Genomic DNA, 18390 nt, shown 5'->3' with positions numbered 1-18390 from the left:
ACAAATGACTGCTTCTCCAAAGTGAATCCCATTTCACAGCAAGTAGGTTATTAGTGTGGAACTCCATACAAGTAGCCTGCATTCAAAAGCCCTCTGCATTATTAATAGAAGATGAGCTTTTGACATCAAAGGAGAACCATTATGTATGCTAAACGGTGGCAAAAATTGTACCCGCACTTCAAACCTTTTCAGTTCTTTGTCCCTTGTAAATCAATCAAGGTTGACAGATGCTTTAAGGAGAGTAATCTTTTCAATGATACTGTCAATGGATAACATAATGGAACATTGTCTCTGTGCTGTGTGAAGACATGGAGCTAGTCAATTATGGACAACACTTCATGCAGCCGCCAGTTTTCACTTGAAGTGCTGCTGTTGAAGTATTATAATCCCAACAAATGGCCGCAGCAGCATACAATGTAAATGAGACCTCCTGAAGCTTTGGAAAATTAATTAGTAACAACAGTGGTCCATTCCCACACTTTCAAACACCAGCCTGGTAATGTTAACGATGTACTTCCCCCCTTCCCTTTGAGCAGTCAATAGGGCATATTTACATACACTATTTTTAATCTTCAACACTTTTTTTTCCCCCTTTTTAAATGCAGGAAGCTCTGGATTACTTTCCTCTCTTTCGAGCAGCAAACTTCACCCCTGATATTTCCAACCAGTCACATAACTCACATGACTGGAGCTGAAAACAAGAGAACAGAGACTTTCCCACTTGGAGACAGCAGTAATATTCACTCCTCTCGCTTCACGCACGTCGGACACTTTGTGGCGGTCTCCTTTTCCACCACTTCTGTCCCCTCAGCTGCCCTGAGAAGAATGGCTTGGATGGATGGCAAGGGAAAAGCTTCCGGTCTCAAGAGACCAGTAGGATGTGAGTTGAAAGCCCAATGTACTAAGTGCCAGCAGCACCTATGTCAAACTGTGGTGCACTGGATGCCAACATATATATCCGATTGCCACGTTCTACAGAAAGGAGATTGAGAGTCAAAGGGGAGAGACTGCGCTGTTTATTTAGCTATTGGCTTCTATTTCCTACGTCATTTTCTCAAAGATTTTCCCTTTGTCAACCGAGGCTTGCACTAAGAGGAACATTTAATCTCCCACCGTAAGAGAGAAATCACACACTTGAGCACAAAATATCTAAACTCCTATCAATTGCAGGTTTTCATTGCTATGATCTGTGAACGCCCCCTTATCTAGAATGTGTTTTTGAAACAACCAGGTGCAGATAAGAAACTCTGAGAATCATAGATAAGAATCACGGAGGTCATCTTGGACAAGAAAAGGCTGTTCCTTGAACCCAACTCCCTCTTCCCCAGGCTCCAAACAGCTGGGAACAGAAGAAGCTGCTGTCCCTCCACATTTAGTATGGATTTGGTCGTCTGCACTCTGGACAGTTTTCTGAGAAGCCCTTGCAGTGGATGACTGCAGAAAGCTTCACACTGCAGCAGTCCCCTGAACCCCCAAAACATTCAGATAATGGTTAAAAAATACTGACAATTCTTAAACAATACTATGAGGCAAGAGAGGCAGCAACAGCAGCCACACACCCTCCCAGGCATTACCTGACCAGCTGCCACTGCTGATCCCAAGAAGAAAAGGGAAATGTTTGGTCTACTAGAGGCCCCCAACCTGGGAATAGAAAAGGCAGAGGAAAGGATATCTTCTGCCTAGCCTTAGAAAAGTCTGAGACAGATCCAAACTTCTTCCCACTCTCGCATAAAACAAACTACCACAGAAAAGAGAAATGGACAGGAATCAAGAGGTCTCAATTCCCTCTTCCTTTTACTGGAACAGATCTGTCAAGCAAAGAGTAGCACAACTCCATTTCTATACTCACTTCCCGCTCAAACTCCACAGTGCAATATGCACAAACACAAGACAAAAACATTCTCTACTGCATCTTGATGAGAAAGCTCTAGGCTAGCATTCTTGCCATGATGAAAATGGCCTTTTTTCGAGTTACAGTTTGTTTTTCTGTGCAGACTCATCTGCTTTTGTTTCTGGTTTTAGATGCTGTTTCTCTAGAGCTAAAGACATGAAACACTGCAGGGTCCCTACCCTACTCCACCCACCACCTCTGTCACAAGCTGACTGGGATGGCACTGCAGAGCAGGCAGGCACCATGTCCCAGCTGTCCCCATCTTTGAGAGGAGACTCAGGTTTTTCTCTCAGTACTTGAAGGATGAAGTATAAGCAAAAAGGAGACAGCAGAGACTGGGAAAACCTATGGTGGGTAACAAAGAGGGTTAAGAACATAGCAGACAAAATCAGGGCCCAGACAGTAGGTTCTGCTCTTCTCTGCTTGGTGCAGGATTCCAAAGTAATTTTTAATTGAGTCTGTTCCCATTGTGTAGCTGCCAAATGTCATCCATTGCCTTCCCTCCTCACAGCTTATGGCTGGAAGTTCCCACTGCCTTGGCTGAGATGCGTTTCTGAATATTCCTTATCCCAGTCAAAGCAACATGGGACACCAAACACCACTTACTTGAAAGACTGTCCACTTAAGAAAACCTGGACTGCATAGATTGAAACAGCAAGAGATAGCTGTAGAGAAGTAGCTTAGCTTGTAGCTCCACAGGTGTGTAAGGTGGGTAAGGAGAAGCAAACAAGCAGTTGCAGGTAGGTTTGGACATTGTGTGTTCTACTTGCACAGCTTGCAAGGAAAACTGATGCACAAAAGAGGCTATGGAAAGGGCCATACTCTGACACAAAGTTGCAACACACTGGACCAGAGTCTTAAATCTACTGACTTCTGCAGGGCTACTGCAACCAATGTGCGCTAAGGATCTGTTCTACTCTGTTTGAAACTTGCTCTCAAAACATATGCCCCTTTCCAACTCATTTATAGTTTACCATTTATTTGCAATATCCAGAGATACCTACACACATACTTTCTTTCAAGTTACAAGACATGTATTGAGTAATTGCATATTTTCTTCCACAACAGTTTCCATGGTAATATCAAAGAATTTCAAAAGCATACATTGCCTTTGTCACAACTTTCAACAGAAAATTATCTAAACTTTTCTTTCAAGTCTATTATTTTTACTTCTATTTGCTATTATTTTTAAAAGTGTACAATAAATTTGCCCAATGAAACAATAAAGCTGATCCAGTTGATCAAAAGACAAAAGATCTGATGACAACTAAGTGTTCCAATAATTCAGAACCAAAGGTTATAATATAGAAGATAAAGAACCTGTTCTGTTCATGTGTCTAATGACAATACATAAGATCACAACTTACCACTTTTGGATAAGGTAAGTATAAGAGGGAAAACAGTAGCTAATAATGATAAAAATTTTAAGTAGCCTTCTATTCATATTAAAATAAAATTCACACAATCCAATTAAGCCAGAGACTTATCATTAAAAAATAAATTAGGAAAAAATTAATTAAGAGAAACATTGCTTACATAAGAGAAGTCTTCGGCATTCTGACAGAGTAGCTTGGGAAAAACAGCCTGTCGCTGAAATCTTTCCTCATCTTCAAAGATGTTCCCATACATGAAGCCATTCATCATGGTGGAGTGGGCATGGATGTCAATATAGAACTCCAGGTTAATCTTCTGTTGAGGGAAAACAACAACAAAACATTCAGCGTGAGATAAATCATAACTGTGTTATGTAGGTGGAGCCTCCCATAAATCCAGTACAGCCATCCTTGAATCTAACCATGGTGCCAGTGTCAGAGAGCCATGCTAAAGACATTGCTTTGATTCATCCAGCCATTCATGCTGCTTCATGGGTGCATGTGAGATGCAACACAGGACCACGACAGACATTTCCTTACCTGTTCTGAGAAGGCTGGAACATTTATGCAGCATAGGACACTGTGCAAAATAGAGTCAAAGCATTATCTTTCGCTTTGATACAGGGCTTAGTGCCACTGATAAAAATATGCACCTTCCAGTTCTAGAGCATGATTGTTCAGACATAGCTTTGCCATCTCTGCACAGTTCTGCATCACAATATGCAGATGTACTCTTCTCCCAGGAAAGATGGGCTCAAAATTGTGTAAAAAAGACCAGTATTCCCTGTGCAGTTTATTTTGATTTATAAGGAGAAATACCACAAATGTTTTTGTCTTGCTCTGCTTTGTAATAGTGATTCAACAGAACAACTCCCAAAAAACAGTTCCTTGAATGCCTCTCCACTTGTAGCTTCCCATGTGATTCTGCATCAACTCTTGCTTCAAAAGAAGACAACAGGACCCCCTAACCTAGAAGTGCCTGCTCTCCCCATACCCTTCCTGGATTGGCAATTTAGCGTCAAAAGGCTCTGTACAAAAACACTGCTCAAGTCTCCAGTCCAGGGACACAACTTTTTCCTCACATCACATAAGCGATACTGCTTCTCCTGCCATCAGTGGCAAAGAGTGAATGTTCACCTTGATGACACCTACAGTGCCACTGACAGCAGTAAGAAGGCAACATCCAGTACTAAAGAGTGCTACCAGAGCAGATGTCACTGAATTACCCAGAGTTTCCCCAAACTCTTGCAACTTCTGGTCCTGAGCAAATGGTGCTCTGAGACTAGACAGTGACAAACCCACCCCTGTCACCTTGCCACCATGGGTCCAGTAGGAACCTTCCTGGTGACCAGAGGGCTACAGCTCAGATCTCCCTGCCCCAACACAGTGGTGAAGAAGAGCTTGGTTAGCAGGAGAGTGATTATGATGCCTAGCCCTGTGTACCCCTGGGAGGCAACTAGGGGCCCCGACCAGTAACATACAACATGTAGCTCTTTAGTCACATTTCTCATCTGCACACAAAGCTTGCTCAGGCTACTGGAGAATACCGAGCTATGAGACAGTCCAGTGTAATACACACACAGTTTGTATTATGCAGTTCGTGTGACAGCAGTGTCAGCTCTTCCAGAGAGTCTCTGATGGGCGGAGAACATCATTCAGTATGTGAAAATAATATGATACAGATTTACTTTCCCTTGGCAGAAAACCAATGTACAATACACAGTGACTGTTTAGTTTAATTAAACAGCCTAGAGAGAGTAATACTGTATCTTATTAAGCCTCTCCTATGTTAAAATGTTAGCTAATGCAATATCAATATCTGACCATGCTTCATAGGAAAAGGAACATTTGATTGTATTTGACTCTAATACAATAAATTGTTTGCTCCTGCCAAAACGTTATGCTGTGCTATGGAGGACCAACACTGCAATAAAGCACACATCTGCTGTTTAGAGATATAGCACTGAGGAGAAAGATTAGCATTGACAGGATGAAATACCACATAGGATTTTCTTCCTCTCCAAGCATACAGAAATTAAAACCAAGATTGAGTAATATTATTTTTCATAAGATAATTTCCCCATCAGAAACAGAATTTGATGAGATCAGATGCACACAGGCATATCACCATAAAACAGAACATGTTGTAGAGTCTCAAAACAGTGATTTGATAATGAAGTGAGGAGATAATCTAGTTAAACTGGATATTTGTAAAGCATGAATGTCCTTCACACAGAAGTCAGTGACCTAAGTCATACTTATTTTAGAACAACTAAACAGAATTCTTTATAGGGACATATTTACTAATATAAAGTAACTGAAAAGGACAGTGAGATATATAACAATAGAGTATATCATTTGTGTCTTAAACAACACAAATAAAGGTGCTGGCATAAACTCTATGATTTGTGCTGTGTCATACTATATTCATTCATCCATAATTAGGAAACCGTTTCCAAAAGAAGGTGTCTACGAACAGGGTCACAAAGGCCCACATTACTAAAATAACTTTCCATAGGCTATCCAGCAAGAAATTCACCTGCAAACATTGGTGAACTGAGTCTCAGCTTAGTATTCAATTGATCAAGTCATCCAGTCTAACACAGTATCACCAGAGAATATTTCCTAAACTCTCCTAGGATTCTCGCTTAAAAAATTGTGAATAAAAGCGTTCCAGAGAATTTTACAGAATCTCATGGGGTGTTAAAATTTCCTTGAAGATCCTTCTTGATCATCAAAACCATTTTCAAATAGTCTTGTTACACTGGTTACACTGAGGGAACAGTGTCCTTCACAGATTTCACATTCACCTAAAGATTAAGCTTCTGGATCGCTTATTTGGAAACCACAACATTCAACAGATAGCTCATCACCCAAACAAGAGTTTAAAAACATTTATTCAGTCATTCATTACAATATACTTCAAAAGTTGTTTCCTAAATCAGCCCACAATAACTATTCAACTGGTTTTTCTGGTCTTTGTTCCTTACCCTCATATTGAACACATAAAAAACACTCTATTTCACTTATTTTTGCCCACTAAATCTAGTCCAAATTTGCAATTGTCCATCCTATTCAGTAAGTTGTTACATATTGCTATAGTATTTGCCAGTTAGATGTACTACTTCTAGACACTGCTGTATGTGAGCAGAACAGTATTTCAGTGTTTCACGTTTCTTCTCATCACATTTATTATTTTATCAAAGGGAAACATCTTGAGCATTCTCCATTACAGAACAAAATAATTCAGTGCATTGTTAATATAACACGAGTTCCTAATGGAAAAATTCTCTTTATTCACAGACAGAAAGATATTGTGGCCTTAAAACAGACAATAATAGCCCAGTCACTGGGACATTAAACTCAAAGTTTGCCACCCTGTGCCCCAAGTAGTAGAGAAAGTAGTAGACTATTTGTTTGCAGACAAGTTTCACAAAAGAATTGAGATATGTTCCTGAACAATAATGGTATTTCCTCTCTCTCTTTAGAGTCATACATATTCATAAATACTTTATGTGTAGGAACTGTTTCACCCACTGCCACACTACAAATTTAAGCTAGGGAATAGTTTCATATTTCAGCTGAGGTTCTCTGGAAGATTTTGACATAATTACTGATCTCCTGCAATTTAGGCAGGATCACAGAATTAACATTTTATTAAATATATAATGACACCTACTGATGGGAATTTCAGAAAAATCAGCAGAGAGCTGACCTTCTGAAATTGTTTCTCTTAGAGATAGGGAGAATTTTAATGGGAGAATAAAGTTAATAAATGTATGTGTGCATTTACATGAGCACATACAAACACACTTAAAACATAAACTGATCCTATCTGTTGTTAAACCACAGGGGTGTCTGTCAGTATCTACACAGCAGAACTCACCCTGGTTATGGCTTCTAATGCAGTAGCATCTACAAGTAAGAATGGGAATAAATTTAGAAGTGGCTCAAAGCCTCATAGTCACATTTGCTTCAGCCTTTAAGCAGAAAATAATGAATAACCAGGCTCAAACATCTCTGGATGCCATAGCTGCCTTCTGAGAGACTTACAAGTTACATCCTACAATATGATATTAAACTCATCATTTTCTGCTTTAGAGGTGGAATGCAAAATGATTCAGATGCCTTATAAAAGTTATCATGCAATTTAATTCCCTCAAGTGTCTTTTCTTTGTGCTTACGAGCAGCAGCAGAGATTTCTCTCTCATACTCTATTTCTTAAGTAAAGCTGTAATTACCTGGATGACCCAGCTTACAGAGTTGGAGAAAACAAAGGCAGACTTGGTCTTTCTTTTCTCTGTGTGTCAAAACAGAAATCACTCACTGACTGACAGAGACAATGATTGAACCCCACTTCCTAGAAAACAACAGCTAACATTCTCTCCCTTGAAAAGAAAGGTCTTTGCCTCTTCTTGCCACTTACCACATAAAAACAGAATAAATAAATAAGCAAACGAATTTCTGCTCTAAAGTTCATTTGAATCCCTGCCTTTGTGACACACACTTTCCGCTGTTCTCCTGAGTCAGTCTAAAGTTTCTGGCAGCTCGAGAAATATACATATAAATTAGGGAGGGAGAAAAATGAAAGAAATATTGGATAAAGAATAAGAGCTCACACACACTGTCAAGATATGAAATAGTCAAAGTAGCACAGAAACTGGAAACTGGTTCATGATCCATGTAAAGCTTTGAGAAAATATATTCTCAGTTGTCTGCATTTTTATTTCATTAGCTGAATGCCTTTGGAAGGTCAGTAATTAAAGAGCAAAAGGAAAGAATGATGTTAATAGCTAGTGCTGATATGACCAAAGTTAGATTTTGAACAGTGCAATTAAGATTCGTAAGGAAACAGAGATTTAATAAATAAATAAATAAAAATCAATAAATGCCGTAATAAAAGGATAAATGTTCATTGAGCCCAGAACACGAGCCACTAGAGAGACAAATGACGCAGGAAAAAGCCAGCTCTGTCCACCAGCTGTCACTTCAATATGGATTTTATTAATTCTTGGGCATAGCAATTGGCTTAGAGAAAGACCATCCAAAAGCCTTCTTCACTCCAATATTTCATACAGGGGATGGGATAAACTCCTTGCAATGTTTTATACAAGCGCCTAAAACCATGGCTTGTCATTAGTGGTAGAGAACGTAACAGCCTTCAGGCAGACGTCGCACTCTTACTGCTAAGCCACTGTTTGAAGCAAAGGGACATACAACAGTTGGCACATCATAAGGAGTTTGCCCCTTTCGGTTCAGAAAGGACTCAGAAATTCCCAGAAGACCAGCTCTTTGATGATTCCTCAGGTCCAGAATCTCTCAAAAGAAAATTCTGCATAGGTCTCAAATACATCCATTTTGACATACACACCATACCCCATGCTTAGTTATTTTTGCAACGCCTACAGTAGTAACACCAGAAAACACAAACGCAATGTACTAATAAGCAAAATAAAGGAAAGCTGACCATTCAGCATCACATGTTCAGCAGTCCACATTCAGCTAGAAAACACCAGTCCTGGCCCTTTCAGCTCCAGGGAACTCTGCCAGTGTGTTGAATCACTCTTTAGGGATGCACACTTGTCTCCTTCTGACTATACAAGGGAACATGAGGTGGAATTCAAACTGTCTGGATATGGTTCACATTTTCAAGTTTCCCTTGGAACACCTGGAATTGGATGCCTGGTTAGGTGAATTTTACCCAAATCACTTTTCTTACATCTGCCTTGTCCCCATATTTTTTCCCTAAAATTTGAAAGGGCCAGCATAAACCCTCACAAAAAACCCCAACAACCCCAAACAAAATAAATACTTCCAAGAACATTTTCCTCTGTCATTCTGTATAACCTCTGACAAGTCAGTCCTACAGCATCATCTCCAGTTTTGCAGATGACGTAAGCCACACCCTTGTAAGAGGCACTATTTCAGAGGTATGCCACTGCCCCTTTGTAGCCATAGGGACATCTTTCTCCTTCCATTCATCGTCTCATGGACCACCTGCTCCATTCACCTTTGTAAGCACCATGGCAACAACAGCAATCATTTACATAAGAAATTAATAGTAGAAACGTGGTTTACTATTTTTTAAAGCCTTCTAAAGGTTAAAAAACTTTAAAAAATTAAAAAAAAAAATTCCTTATCTTGTTTCCTGAGAAGGGAAAATGCCAGTTTAGAACCACTCTTATTCTCACTAATGTGAAGCACAAAAGCCAATTTCTCCTTATTCCTGTAGGCACCTTTACACAATCTTTTAAGTGTCCCTTCAGAAGCAGCTTGCAGTGATGTACCACTAACTCTGCATGCCCTTCTAGCAATTCTTCATAACACTTCATGCATTTTTTTCCAGATTATTTCAATGATGTTCCAAGAACTGTTGTCTTTTGGAATGAACCACTACAACCAAGTTGCCATTCACAAGTAATTATTTACTGATCCAGTTACATGGAAAGTTCTCAATCTAAATAATGATACCTCTTAATGATAGGCATAATCTGACATGACTCATTAGTGCCTCAAAGAGGATGGAGAATAGACTTCTGTTGGTTCTATGGGTTCATACAGCAAATGGATGGCATGTCCATCAACACTGTTTTCCTGCCTGTCTTAAAAAGTAACGGATGCTTTTATCCATAGAACATGGGACCCCCCCTCAATGAGCTTGAACCCTGCTCTTGTGTGCCCATCAGTAGCCCTGAGAGGATCTAAACTCATAGTTTTGGCCTCAGAGTGGGAGGTCAGCAACATGCATATTCTGATCCTGGTTCTTTATCTGCTTGCTTCTCACCTGCCAGTGCAGATAACAACACCTCCTGAGGATTAGCTGACGTTTGTAAAGCACTTTGAAGATATAAAGCATCACAGTGCGTACAAGTTAAGTATTAATTCATCTGCCAGGCAGATTCACTCTTTGACCCCTCTGCAGAGACATCCAGTTAGTGTCAGCTCTGGCAGTTTTTGCAATTCAGGCACCTGTCCACCAGCTACTGGACTGAAGCCAACAATTCACACAGGACACAGAAGAGCCGTCAGATGGTAGTAACATTTGGTCACGACAGGCCTGAATTGGATTTGAAAGGGTGACCTGGAGGTGAAAGGCTCTATCAAGAAGCCACTTCTGTTCAAATGCATATTAAATTAGAGAGGGGGCAAAGAGACAATGTTAAGACCCAGATCAAGTTTAGACAAGACTTTTGGGTCAGCTGCATGAACAATTCTTGTACAATTTTTACCCTAAATTAATAGGAACCAGAAAACACACTCTTCTGGATTTTGGGCCTGACCCCAAGCCAAAACTAGAAGGGTGAGTCTGAACAAGGACAGTCATTGTTCTGTCTCATCCTTTTCCTCTCGCTCATATAGGAGCAAATGTGCACATACACTCAGCAACATGGGTTTTGACCTTTGCAAGCTCTGAAGTCTTTAGTTGCCTGAATAATTAGAATAAACCATTGGGATTGAACTGGGTCTTGGGGCATTACCTAAACTGTGCTGATCTCACCTGGCTCTGTCCATCTCAGACTTCACTTGCATGTCCCCACCACATGCCCCAGAGAAAAAGCTCTGTAAATCCTACCTTGCTCACTTGTCTGCTACTGAACAGCACTGGCTCTGCAGAAAGAGGACTTTTCGGATAAGAGAGGGAAGAATTGTGGCAAAAGAATCAACAGCTTTTTGGGAGAGGGAAGGAACCCTACTACAAAAAAAAAAAAAAAAAAGAAGGAAAGAAAGTGAGAAAAAAAGGAGTAAAAGGGGAGAAGGGCGGGGGAGGGGGAAGGGAGAAAGGGAGAAAGAAGCTGAGGCAGTAAATGTTCCTTATTCTGATAATTAAAACAAGAAAATTGGGTTACAAAACAGAAATATCTAAATGACCACGCTTCCATCGGATAATTCAATTTGGCTCTGGTCTGGTTCTGCAAGTCTGCTTAGCTGAAATGCTCCCCGTCACTGTATTGAGGGTTTTAGCACTTCTTGGTACTGTTCCTTAGACAACCACTTGCTTGCTATGTAACCATACGCAAGTCATTTAATGTCTTTGAGCATCATTAATAGCTGCTTAAACACCTATACTATATTAAGTTCAACTATTCACTTCATAGCAGTATTAATAGTTTTGTGTTTTACCAATAACTTCTAATTATACCTCTGCGGAACCTTCTGACCAAGGTACACAGTCTTTGCTTTGCAAGGACATAAATAAGACCCAAAGTCGTTGCCTGCCTCTCCTCCAATTACAAAGGCAAAGAGTGGTAGACTCAAAAACAATGGCTAGGAGTTATGACTCCCTGTCCCCTAATTTCTTAGGAACTATTCCAGTTGGACAAATTATGTGTAGTCAAATCAAACTCTATAACAACCAGTTTCTCTAGTCTCTCAAACAATGTATGGCATTATTCACCATTTCTTACTAAATAAGTAACAGCTGGCAGAATATAAAGTCATCAGGCAGAAGACCTAAGGCAAATAAAATAAAGTGCTTTTTAAATTAGTTTATACTTATACCACAGAAGTCATTGCCACCAGATTTTGGCCAAAACACAGATGAACTCAAAGATCAATTAGATAAATTCAAAGAAAAAGACTCCATTATGTTATTACACACAAATCTCCAAATCACACATTGCCAGAAGCTTTGCCCTGTTCTTAGTCTATCTGTTAGCATCTGCAATAGGTCATTGGACACTGAGCCAAATAGACCTTGGGTCTGATGCAGCATCACTGTTCTTCTTTTCCAATTAGACCTTAATTTATGCTGCAGAATGAGAATTTTCTAGTTCCTAAAAAGTTAAAGTGTTGATTGTTGGTGAAAAGTATACTTTTTTTCTACAGTTTGAACTGTTTACTTTGAAAAGAGATTACACAAATTACTGTAAGGTAGGTCCTGCTCTATATGAAGCTTTCAGCTCAAGAAGTCCCTAAACCAACAATATACAAGCTGGACCCCAAAAGGTAAAGGTTCATTTTACACGTGTAAAATTTCTTATACAGGCCCCTGAGTGTCTTTTTTCCACCTACTAACAATATACCCAGAAAATCTGATTAGTTGGACCTATGAGAGAACCTGTAGTGGTTGCTGTTATTTTAAGAGATCCATGTGGAGTAAGAACTAAATAAACATACCTGCATGAAAACTGCAAACCTGCCCAAGTCAGGTGGAAGGAAACAACACTAGGTGTATCATTCGAGGTTTATGTGGCCATCTACTTGCTAGGGAAGACAGGAAGGCTATGGAAGGGCATTGTGCACATCCTTTACTAGTGATGGACAGCTGAAAAACAAACTAACTCTTTCTCTTCATTTTGCTGGCACACCCTTGCCACAAGCAGAATTTATCCATGGTCATTAGTCTTATTCTGTTCCTTTGCAAGTTGCATCTTTCTTTTCCTTCCTTGTACTTAGTGCAGGCAACAAGCACATCCAAGTAAGAGATAAAAGTGAAAGCTGATAAACAGGAACACAAGAACACTGAAAGAGATTAGGGACTATACATCAAACATAGCTACTGAGGGGAGGGACAGCATGCTAACAAATAAAAATAAGAATTGTCACTGATATTCTCTTGTTGACCCAAGATTCATCCGCAACTGTAAGAATAGGTTTTCTTGAGTTTGACCCACTCAGAGACAGATCAGCATAGCATTTTGCACAGAACCGCAGAATTTTTTCTCTGTGCTTTACATCTAGCAGTATTTATTATCTGTACAGTGCTATAAAAGCTATAAACGTAATGGTCGTTTTGGAAGGATCTGCTTTTACAACTGAAAGCACAACATATCATGCCTTTTGCAAGGCACTTATCAGCATCAGTTGTATCTGAAACTTTTTTCCTCCAATACTCCCCTACCCACACTGGCCAATAGGTAAACATATTGCTGCAGGCAATATCACCTTGTGTTCTGCCTGTCAGACCAAACAGCAGGACAGCTAACTGTGCCTATAACTCAAGTCACAAGATCTCAAAGAAAATGTATTCCCTGAAAGCACATATTGGGGACCACTATTTTTATATCATTTCCTACAGAAAGAATAGGTCTTGCAGAACATCAGGGACTCCAGATTCAGCACCATGGTATAAGAAATAATCAGAGTGACAATCTCAAGAGGATTCACTGGGGCATAACTAAACAAAGGTATAGTAGGACTCTGAAGAAAGCTATTTCCCACCCTAGGCAGTCACAGCTGACCCACACAACCAATAGTTGACTTAGAGATTTAGGCAGTTTTTGTCTGCTTTTTCTTCTATGTGTGTCTATATACACCTGTATAAGCACATGTGTGTAAAAATGCATCTTTAAATACAAAGAAATATTTTAAACTTGTTTTCATCCTTCTCTGTAACTGTTACAGCTCTCTATAATGGACAGCAAAGCAATTTGCTCTGAATTGTAGGTATATCAGATCAACATTTGATCTTTGCTCTCCTAAACACTGCATCAAATTGATGGTCCACATGCTGTTTTCAGGTTGAGTCACCAAACACTACAGTGACTATTCTACGATACACATTACTGACTACTTCAGGAGATTGGCCCTGCAATATGATTGAATTGTGAAGCAATATTGTAATTTAACCTCGGTAGGCAGCTAAGCCCAACACAGTCACTTGCTCACTTCCCCCATAGTGGAATGGGGGAGAGAATTGGAAGGGTAAAAGTGAGAAAACAAAGTTTACCCTCTTATTCCAACTAGAGACCACACAGCAAGACAGAAACCAACTACATGCAACAGCAGCATAGTTCTCTGGAAGCAGAAAATGATCGCACGAAACTTTGGCACATAACTCATGGGCAAACCAAACTTTCAGTGAACTTGCTCTGTTTTTTCATAGTTTCCCTGGCAGTTTCCTCCCCTCCACACTCCCACACACCACATTGTGAGTCGGAGAAAGTCCAGAAGTATACTTTAATAAAGCTCCCAGCTTCACCAACCACTTCCCTTTAACTTCAGATTTCTCTGAAGGGAGGAGGTTTCTGCTATCTCTGATGGTTGGAACCTGATCCTGTCATCATTAGCTTTCTCAGAGACTCTTCATTTGTTGAATGTTGGTCTGTAATAAGAGGCAGGAAGGATAGTCATTTTTATAGCAACTACCTGCCAACAGATTTCAATTCTTTATCCCTTCAAAATCCCACATCTGTCCATGTCTCCAGGCACTAGTGGAAAAAGCTCTGCATTAGTTATTTTTATTATCAACATAAAAATCTTTCCATTTATTTATTTATTAAGGAAAAAAAGCAGCTATCTACAAAACTCAGTTCGTTTTGTCCTTAGGCAGACATTTAAAGCTGTCTGCCAACTTCTTTTCTTAATAAAAAAATAAGCTAAAGTCTTTATTACACACTGTGTAACAAAATATGACCAGGTACATTTACCCAGCTGAGACGTGTGCCATCCATTTATCAGGCAAAAATTCTGTGACTGAAAGAGGAAACATCTGATAAAGAAAGCGGCCCCATTTCTGAAACCTCACCACTGATGAGTCTTGACTGCAGCGCTGAGCCCCAAAACATGCCCCATCCCTGCCAAGTCCACACTACACAGTGGAGCAGGGACAGACGCTGAGCTTGTTCTGACCCACCTCCAGACAGACAGACAGAAGAGGACTGCTAGTTCAGAGCAAGGAGGGCTCCAGTGCACAACTGTTCTGCTTTTGGGACTCAGGTGCAGGTCTCTATGTGATGCTACACCAAATGCTTTCTCCAGCTCTTCCCTAACAGAGCAGAGAAGGGTAAAGCTTCTACTGTGTGGTCGCCACTGGGGAGACACCACCACATCCTCAACCACCAGCCCCTCAGACCCACCAGCCAGGCGTCTTTGAAATAACCCATTTTCAGGCTGGGTCTCTGCTTTTGCTTCTTAACAGTGAGATATGGTGAAGACTGAAAATATATCCCAAACCACCTCAGTTCCTTGCACAAACACCTCTCGGACTGTAATGCGAGGACACGGTAGGTGATAAGAACTGTACCTTCTGCCCAAAATCTTGTGGCCTATTTCATAGTGAGGGTAGTATCTGAAAAGCAGGAAGGATTTGGATTCCTACCTAGGATATGTGCCAGAGCTTCTGCCTGCACTCTTTCTAGGCTAGTGACTGGCATGTTAAACCCAAACAACACATCTTAGACTGACACAAGATGAAACACATTAGGCAGATGGCATGTTTTCTCTGCACAAGCCAGCGCCAGAGTATTTCCTCCTAACGATCTCCTGTTCTTATTCTCACAGCAAAATTAGTTTTAAAGTAAAAAGAAAAAGAAAAATACGTAACATGATGGGAGCAAAGATTACTACGTGGAAAATATATCAACAAGAGAAGGGTTTTATTCTTTCAATTCCATGGCTTTTATTTATATCTATATTGTTTATAAAAACAAACACCCTACTTTGTCAGACGTGAAAAGTCAAAATTTACATTTAAATGGAGGCATTTAGGTGGGTTTTTTTCCCTCTCATCTCTTGAATGCAGAGTACAAAAGACTAAAAACTCTCAATTTTCCTAAATGGAAGGATAACAGGTGAAGTTTGCATTCTGGGAGCTATTCATTTAGTGAACAATGTTCAACTCAGCAATGACCAAAGCGCAGCTGATCAAGGGGAAAAGAGCACTGGCTATTAGGCTGGACAGGGATTTGCTCAGCAGCTGAGACCAGAAGAAGCTGTGATCTCATTGTGTCCTGTTCCCAAGGAGGAAATTATGCCAAATACAGCTCCCTGAGGGCAACACCTACATTTCCAGATGTACTGTGGATCACTATCCAACTGAAAATCACTGCAATTTTAGAGATTTCAGTGCTACAATAGCCCTGGTTTCATTGCTGGAACTACTGCAGATGTTTAAAACGTGAGGTGGTCTGCTTGTAAGAGAAAATGAGAAAACTTAAAACAAGTCCATAATTGCACAGTACTAAAGCCATTGTAAAAGAATGGAAGTGGAAGCAAATACTGTGATGACCCTTAAAGCTTGCCATCAATTATCTTCCTTTTTTTTCTTTTTTCTTATTTTCTTCCTGGTAAAGGAAAATGACTACTGATTCTAACCAAGGAGTCTATCAAACAAGCACATTTGCAAACAACATGCTCAGAGAATGCCACCCTAGTCCATGGAAAGGTGTAGCAATATTTTTAACCACTTTGTTGCACTGGAGTACACCAGGAGTAACAGATGATGTACCATAGCAGCTCATTCAATTCTGGGCTGGATTGCCCCTCTCTGGCTTTTTCCGACATATAGCTGATCCATAGTCTTAAAAGGCAAAAAGTAACCTCATATTTTTTAAAACAAGGGTTAATCACAGATCCAGCCAGAACTTTGTAGGTTTTTACGTTGATTGTTTTAACTGTCTCTCCCGTGTTATACTGAGTGAAGCCCATACAAAAAAAAAAAAAAAAACAACACAAACCCAAACCACCCCTACCCATCCCCAGTAAAAATAGCCTGGCTGTATTTTAAAAGCAGAGGAAATAGTAATAAATGTTTGGAAAAGGCAGACACACAAAATCTAAATGCCTGGGAGGTAAGTGCTATGGCTATGTACCCAGCACTAGGAAATCACTGACTCATTCTTTTTAAAGTTGCAAATAGACGGTGTTTCTAGTCTCCCAGGACTAGAAGCTATCCCAAACACTACGTTACTATCAGAAAATGTATTCTAATGTTCACCCATCATCACATTGGTCCCTCTGTCTTTGGTGAGTACCACTTTTTGCCATCCTCACAAACAGCAAAAGAGTCTATTGTTTCTGCAAAAAATCGTGCTAGTTTTCCTAGCACTCCCCAACTTAAAAGCATTACCTGCATTATTTAATTCCAATGCATTCCCCCCACAGCCAGCCCTTTCATTCAGAAGGTGTCGCAGCCCCATTGTGGACTGACCCTTTGTTTTCACATGCATGTTTCTGGCAACAAGGACAGCCCCAAAAACTCCATCCTCCCCATTGCCCCCAAAGATGGGTCACCAGTCCCTGCCAGGACCATGCAACACCATCAGCTGGCACAGTTTGCTGTGAGCCCATGTCATGATCTTGGGAACCAATCCAGCTAGGCAAAAAAAGTCTAAATATTTGGATGTTTGTCTTTCTCCAGCCCAATCACCTGCCTGAGCTGTTCATATATTGTGTCCCCCCCAAGTTGTGTGATTCATACACAATTACTGCGTGTAGGTGTGGGGGTGAAGGAAAGGAAAAAATACATGAGAACGGGAATATCTTAAGCCACTGATTCTGAGTTTAAGCCTTATCCTGAGATAAAAAGAGTTTTAACTGAGCCAGCAGAACAGCCATAACACATGAAGAACCTGTCTCTCCCCTTTCTCCTCAAATAACCAGGAACATCTGGTTGCACGTGGAGCACTGAGACGTTAAGTACTATCCATTCAAGATGGCCTGAGGAGTCTGCTCAAGGAATAGATGATCAATGCCTCCTTTCCCAACCTCATGTCTCTACAGCTGTGTCCATCTGTGCAGGCCATCTGTGCTCTGTGATACTCTCTATAGGCCTGCACCCCACTCGAGTCACAGATCTAGCATGCAAAGCCAAGGTGGGTGTTTTCCTCCCATGCTCCCTGGATTCCACCGGGAGAACACCCAGGCATATGAGCAGAGACTCGAGATGACCAGAGACCCCCATCTGGGCAAAGGCCTGCCCGGCAAAGCACAGCCTGCACAGAGGTTTTGTTTCTTAACACCTGCAGTGCCTTGTTTTTATTTGTTTCTGTCCTTAAAAAGGCAGCTCTTCAAATCTATCCAGTTGTCTGCAATCTTCAAAAGCAAACAAGGCCTGTTGACACGATGTGGCAGGTTTCCCAGAACCACTGTCTCTTCAATTTTATGGATAAGCTCAAGGCTACCAGATATGCTGTCTTTCAAGACATGCTGGTAATTAAAGCCTACCCGGTCCTTTACCCCAAATATGAAGTAAAACACTAAAATAATGTTGAGATCACTCTGCCATTACTACAGCTGCTGTAATGAATGTTTTGACACACCATTGGGAAACAGATGCTGTTCATGGACAGACATATCTCAGCAAAAAAAAGCAGGAAGTTTTTACTTCAGATAACCCTTAGGATAAGGTTTTAACTTCCAAAGTGGTATCAGCTTGATTCACCCCTCGGGTCTACCAAAAATCCA

At 40.5% G+C, this 18390-nt stretch overlaps 1 protein-coding gene across 1 annotated transcript in view; it reads right to left on the bottom strand.

Annotated features, from left to right (window-relative positions):
• Window positions 1–18390, bottom strand: part of LOC141926403 (BEN domain-containing protein 5) — a 971122-nt gene that overhangs the window by 105419 nt on the left and 847313 nt on the right. The window contains exon 11 of the mRNA XM_074832076.1: window positions 3428–3580. Within this exon, the coding sequence (XP_074688177.1) occupies window positions 3428–3580 (153 nt within the window). The remainder of the gene's footprint in view (window positions 1–3427; window positions 3581–18390) is intronic.

Source organism: Strix aluco, chromosome 8, assembly GCF_031877795.1.
Source record: "Strix aluco isolate bStrAlu1 chromosome 8, bStrAlu1.hap1, whole genome shotgun sequence".
Taxonomy (NCBI): Eukaryota; Metazoa; Chordata; class Aves; order Strigiformes; family Strigidae; genus Strix; species Strix aluco.
This window is presented reverse-complemented; position numbering and strand designations above follow the sequence as displayed.